Genomic DNA, 7,000 nt, shown 5'->3' on the forward strand with positions numbered 1-7,000 from the left:
TCCAGTGTCATTATCTGTCGGCTATCATTGCAAAAAAACAAAACAAATTCACATTATAAAAAGTCATCTGATGCACTGTTACGCACATCTATAGCAACTGCAGCACCTTTAATAAAAGTATGATTTTACCAAGACTACTGATCCCAGGCCTGCCAGCACTAGTTAGATATTTGTGGACAGGTTTTGTTAGCAAGGTGCCATCTAAATCAAGGCTACAAATGCAAACACCCTCCATCAGCAAAGAAGAAATCGTGATCACGAGCTGAATCTTGGTCACATCTGAGGCGACGCCTGCTGTTAAACACAACAGGCTGTTAGGTGTCAACTGGATGTCGCCTGCTGCTGCTGCTGCTCGCAAAGCAACTCGGCTTTGTCAGATGGTTAACGACTGACCTCCAGCTCAACCATGTCTTGCTTGTTCTTTTTGCAAAGATGAAAGTTGTCCATTTTTAAGTTAATACCTAACGAGCAACAACTCACAGAAGTGTGTTCTAAGAAGCCCCCCTTTGTTATGCATTGATTCTAACTACATTACCATATGGCAGCAGCCTGCCACCAGAGGCCACTTTGCAAACCCTGAACAAGAACAGAAGCAGAGCCTCTTCAGAGTCTTCAGAGTTGACAAACACATTCACTTTATCCAGGAGAAAATGAGTCAGGGAATTACATATCTCTCTCCTCCACTCAAAGTTTCCACCTTCAGATGTAATTTATATTCATGAGGACATGCTGATGAGTTACACCTTGACCCTTTGTGATTGTGGGTCAGAAAGTAAAACCACTAAAAAACTTTACCTGCCCATTAAATGCACGAAATAGTGTCATCTAATAAGAAAGAATGTCCCTAAATTCATTGCTTTAAAGTTATGACCACAAGAGTAGATAGACTAAGGGAGCACTTCACAGCGAATAGCAAGAAAAACAATATTAATATAATATCTTGATGATAGTGGTAGCAACAGAAGAGTGTCTATAAGGAGATGTTACCACATTATATGAAACCCATAGAGAGGGTGGGAATATTCTGGACACGTGCACTGAATCAACGCCACTCTGACCATGGAGAAGCAGCACTCCATTCTTCAGAGACATGTCCCACCCTCAAGTTTGGATTTTTGTAATGAACGAGTCAACAGGGTGATGAAGCCAAACACCTCAAAGCTTTTCAACAACCACAAAAAACCCAAAGAAGACCAAGGAGAGCTGACCGTCAAAGACTTTCCTGCAGAATGGTCCTGACATCCTGGAATAACAGCGCACAATCACATCTGCTGTAGGAACAAATAAATTCTACAATATTCAGAAATTCCCTGGCATTGTCACTGCTATTGAAGTTAGACTTTATAAAGTGCTACTCCAACACCTCTATCAGCCAAAGAGAGATGGAGGAAATCACCTATCCCCTGTGCTTCATGTGTGGATGTCTGAAGATTGTAGTGTTTAAATAGCTGATAGTAAGTTCACATTTTAAAATGTCAATACTTTTAGTCCTTTTAAAAGTTTTGGTTTACTTAGTATTGCTGTTTCATTATAACGGCTGGACAGTTTTATGGAGTCTTCAGAGAGGGCATCTTTCATTAATGCAAACCTTAAAAAAAAGACTAATAAAAAGGTATTTTATGTACATTTGTACAAGAACATTTAAGCTTGTAAAATGAAATTAAGTTCGGAACAGACTTTTTGGGCTCAGTGTTAGCAGTGGCGACAAACCTGGGAAGGCTTTAGCTAATATTGACACTTAAAGGTTTTAGTACACAGTTCGTGCGTACAGTGTTATGTAGGTTCTGAATTAAACATTACATTTATCTGATTCTAGAACTAATAGCATCCCCAGGTTTCACACAGGTGTGGCTATAAGGAGAAAGCTGCTTTGCATTCAAATTCTGTGATTAGTTAGCTGAGAAATTGGGACAGAAGTAACCCTTACCTCCAATATCCGGTCGCAGTTTCTTGTCATATTCTTTCAGTAAATTATTGAGTATTTCCGTGGCGTCGGTTTGCTGGGATTTAGGAGCCAGCATCTGGTTCACAGTGACATCCTCGTAGTCCTCCTCGGACTCGATTGTTAGAGAGCTACAGGGACACAAATAAAAGAAGGTGGCTGAAAACAGCAGGAGCAATGACACTGACTTAAAACATGCAGCGCAGTCTGCAGAGTGCATGCACGCAAAGACATCGTTAGTGTCACTGAGTCCTTCACGCAAACTTAAGAGCCAGCCACAAAGTTTCCTGAGCATTTAAAGCATCACCAAAACGCATCACGCGACCAAAGGGCGCCGCGCCACTTACCAGGTATGAAGGGCTGAAAGAAGTAGGATATAAGCCAGTAGCGGGGATGTCATGTTTGTCGCAGGAGGACAACAAGTAGAGATGTGTGAGAGGACGGTGCGCAAGGTGTCGGTGTCTGGACGCGACGGTCACTGCTGCTCAGGGGAGAAAACGTAAGAGCAGCCCTTCGTAGTTTGTAATCCAGCAGAAATGTCATTCATTGTTGTGAAATAGATCCTTCCTCGTGGGAGTGCCTCCTCGTATAGACGGAGGAGCAGCTGGTCTCACCTGTACAGGGTTGCAATTCCTGGATAGCGGACGCTGCTTGTGCTTTACGCAGGTGCGCACACTCTGAATGCGTCCCTCTAAAAGCCCCTGGTCCACCAAAAACTCCTCCGTGGCCAAACCTGCGTCACTCCACTGTAGGGGCTACTTTACAGATCTTATTAGAGCTGTTACACCTGTTCTCTTTAGTGGTGTTTTGCTTTCTTTCTAATTATCCGTACAAAGTGCCAAAAGAACGCATCCCTTTGTGAATACAATATAGATTATTTGTATGCAAGGCAGGAGCGTCTGTGTGCATAGATATGATTATTTTTATGGCAGGAACTAAAGTTTCTTATTTTAGTGGATTTTTAAAATTTAAATGGTGCCAAAAACTCTGACAGAACAGTAAAAGTGATACGGGTGATGTCATCTTATTGCCTCTTATGTGCGACCAAAAAGTTCTATATATAAAAATAGAATTTATATTTATTTAATATTTATTATAAGCTAGATATCGATTATCAGATAACAGCCGTTCTCATTTGTCTACTGATTTGCTTTTATTGATCGACTAATTGTTGCATGTGTTTTAATGATGCACCTGTGAGGCAGCCTCTTTGTTATTCATTTGAAAGCTTGCATATCAAAGTGCAGCAAGAGCCCCTTTAAAGCTACCAAACGCTGCTAATTGGCATGCAGCCTCTTAGAGAATGAAGCCGCCTTTGTGGCCGTGTTTGAGATTGTAATTGAGAGCCCTTGTCATGCTGTGTTTACAGCCCCTGTCTTCTCCCTGTGAGGATGTGATTTATTTAAGGCTGGATGCTTAAGGCGGTGCTCCACTGAATGCTGTGCCTCCATAAAGGACTCCAAAGATGGAAAAAAGGCTCAAACATTATGATATTTATTTTCTAGTATGGGTCAAGTTCATAGGCTGTATGATGGAGTTTGATTATTTGAAGGCTAATCCTCAGATAGGCTAAACTGCAGGGGTGAATCAGGAGCAAGCAGACATAACATACTTATATAGTCCTAGAATTTCACTCACCCAAACTGGTGCTCAGACTTCTTGGATGTTCTTTTAGTACAATTAACTGCACATCATCCATATTATTAGTCAGATAACTGCAGAAGTAATGCTCCAAGAGGCACTGACACCACTCAAGAGATCCATTTCTAGGACATTAATAAGTAGATGCCTGCTTTGGTATCCACGTGTCAATCAAAGCACCCAAAGAGGGTGAATTTTTATTACATGCACCCCCTGTGCAGTTGTCAAGAAGGGGGACATTAACTATAGAGCCCAAAACATTTTTTTGTAGTAGGCTGTAGACATGTTTATTTCTCCAGTAAAGTTGGACAATTTAACAGGGGAGTCTATGGGGACTGACTCACTGCTGGAGCCTCAAGTGGACATTAGAGGAACTGCAGTTTTTTTCCACCTCTGTGATGATTTAAATTTTTTAGCCCCAGAGATTGCTGCTTAGTCAGGCTTTGTTTCCCACAATGCAGCTGCCTCCTATGCTCACACCTCCAAAACATGCCTGTTTTCAGTTTCTGTCAGAATAACCCTGATGACAAAACGGATGACATCACCAGGGTGAAACTGGGGACTAGAGAAAGTACTGAAGTGTACCTTTAAAAAATAAAAAACCAAGGGCATGAAGCCCCACCGATGACAAGGCATAAAACAAGCAACCCCATGCTGCAGGTAAAGGTGTTTTCTGACAGTTTTATGATTGACCCTCTTCAGGAGCAATCATAATTTTTCTTCAAAGAACACTCTGATTGGTCCTTGGTGGCATTGATTTCAAATGAATGGCTGGACAATAGAGGAGGAGTTGTCCAGCAAGAACACAAAGATAAATAATCCCTCTGTGCCAGCACTGTAAAGCACGATGAGCAGTGAGCCACAGCAGCCTCACAGGACTCACATGCACGGGCCTGGTTGGATGTGCGCTTTAACAGACCCATAGTGAAGCCTGTCTGCAGTGCTGCTGTCACCCTCTGCTGGTTAAAAGTAGATCTGCACACTCTAAAACACTGAGTGCTGCATGTGCTGCTCTAATTAGGACTGTTCCATCCAAACAAGGCTACAACATAAATCGTCCTCATTATCCTGCTGCTTTAACTGGTCACTAATGTGCTGCCTACTACAAACATACAGGCTCAGTAGACCCAAAGGAAGTGATTAAGGACATGCTAATTTGTATTACCTTTGGCATAAATTGACTTTCAGTGTGAACATCCACAAGAGATATTAATTAATTTGAAAAGTGCTTTACAAATACAATATAGTCCACATTTCAGTGTAGAAAAAATAACGATAGTATAATAATGCCTAAGAGTTTTCACTATTTTTTTCTCCGTTTAAACCTGCGAAACTTGCCAAAGTAATAAGACAGCATCTATGTGATTTTCATCAATCTATTAGTTGGTTATTAAACAGATTGTTTCCCTTTGTAAAGTAACTTTACAGCAACTCTCGGTTCATTGTCACGCAGCGAAAAGTTCAATATTTCACTCACAGGAAGTAAAGCAGGACTGTGTTATCTGTTTTTAGAGTTTTAGCGCTACTTTGAAAAGTTTCTTTAAATGCTGGCCTTTGCTTTCAGTGAAGTGCACACATGCAGATTCTGGTGGTGAGATGATTGACAAGAAAGCGCTGATTTCTAGCATTTTTTGTGACAAGTGGGAATTTGTTGTAAAACACAGCAAAGTTTTAAAATTCTTTGATGAAGAAAAAATGAAACCTGTTTTCAAATCAAACAATTTCTTCCTCGTTCTGTCAGAGGCAGCGTAACCTTTGTTTTTCTACACAGTTTAGACAGTTTATACCACTTAGAAGTTTTCTGCTTATTTCATGGTGCTTCTTTCATGAACTATGCATCAGTGCAGAGACTCCACGCCTGCAGGATACCTGTGATATCAGTATTTGAATGTGTTGTTTTCTTTTTGTTGTTGTTTTTTAAGTCATTTCCTTCTCTGCATACATGACTGCACTGTGTGAGCATCCGTCCAAGCTCTAAATTAAAGTTTGCAGTAAGGCACTGATGTACATTGATTAGCAAGGGAGCAGGATATTGTGCTGACGAAATCAAAGGTCGCACAGAAAATGTCAGAATTTGCAAAGATGTAAAAAAAAGCATTGTGGGGAGAAAAAAAACCCCTCAGAATATCTTCCATACAAATCCTTTAATCAATCCAGCAGTTCAGCATCCTGCAAAGCCTCAGTGATTCATGTTCCTGGTGATGTGAAGATGACTTTGAAATACAATGCTGAAAAAGATGAGGCTGAATAATTTGCTTTAACTTTCAAATGACTTCTTTAAACTCTTTTTTTACCATCCTGTTTATGGGCGCTGGCTGTTATCCTCTCTGACCTCCATTTAACAATGTTAGCTTTGTTATCTTCATTTTTGATCACTTTTCTGACAAATGTGTTTTTGTCCTTTGTCTGGCACCTTGCAACTATAATATAAAACGCTGTATTATTATATTAAAAGGCTTTTGTTAAGCACATGCAATTTAAAACCTGTGAATCAAAGTTAACTAATGATTTTTTTTATATTACACTTCACTTCTATAATATTTCTTCTGAAAGCTTTTTGGTGATTTCATACTTTATCTAGCTCAACACAATGCCTCCACCTGACCCTGAAGGTTGTGCAGTGACTGAATTTTTTTAAAGGTGGAGGAAAGATAAGTGAAAAACAAAATCACAACCACTTTAAATGCTCTGATGTTACAGTCTTTTGTGTTGCTGCAGAGGAAAGTTAGATTCACATATGAATCTTCTAATCAAAATGCACATTCAGCATTTCATGTATCAACTTACACCAGAGAGCTATAAGCACGGGCTATAGATATTTTGTATGATGAAAAAGTAGCTGCATTATATGCCCGAACATAAGGTACAGTGAATGTGTCCTAGCCCTGCTGACCAAGCAGTTTTGGAGACATGTCTTATACAGTATGCATAATGAAAATTTTATTTTTTACTTGGCACAGTAAGTTTCTTTTACTTTTAATAGTTTCCACTTCTGATGTTTGTCCACCATGAACTGTGCCACACCAAATAAGAAGAGCTTGCAAACAAACAGTTTTAAAGGGCTGGACATGAAGATAGGTTTGCATGCTTTCTGCAACTGAATGCTATTTCCAAGCTGCAAACTTGTATTCATGGTTATTATAACAGAACGTGAATGCAGCCTACACTTTAAAGTCAAGTGTATCACATTTGATACATTAATATTCTTTTATTTCATCAGAAGGGTCAATAAACATTTGATTTCTTTTAAAAATCAAGAATTTTCTGGGAATTATTTCATGTTTCAGGCTTTAAAGGCCTGTGATAGTCAATATTAGAGAAAAAGCTTTGATATAACCTGTAGAGACGTGAGAAGGTTAGTGATAGAAACACAGATGTACCTGACTTTCAGTCAGATGACTGCAGTTCAAATCCCGT

At 39.8% G+C, this 7,000-nt stretch overlaps 1 protein-coding gene across 1 annotated transcript in view; it reads right to left on the reverse strand.

Annotated features, from left to right (window-relative positions):
• The window catches only part of gabrg3 (gamma-aminobutyric acid type A receptor subunit gamma3), a 66,538-nt gene extending 64,196 nt beyond the window's left edge, over positions 1–2,342 (reverse strand). The window contains exons 1-2 of the mRNA XM_005727276.1: positions 2,290–2,342; positions 1,928–2,073 (exon numbers count right to left, since the gene is read on the reverse strand). Coding sequence (XP_005727333.1) covers positions 1,928–2,073; positions 2,290–2,342 — 199 coding nt within the window. The remainder of the gene's footprint in view (positions 1–1,927; positions 2,074–2,289) is intronic.
• Positions 2,343–7,000: the final 4,658 nt, after the last annotated feature.

The sequence above is a fragment of the Pundamilia nyererei genome, unplaced genomic scaffold, assembly GCF_000239375.1.
Source record: "Pundamilia nyererei isolate P.nyererei 1_Seehausen unplaced genomic scaffold, PunNye1.0 scaffold00023, whole genome shotgun sequence".
NCBI classification, from domain to species: domain Eukaryota; kingdom Metazoa; phylum Chordata; class Actinopteri; order Cichliformes; family Cichlidae; genus Pundamilia; species Pundamilia nyererei.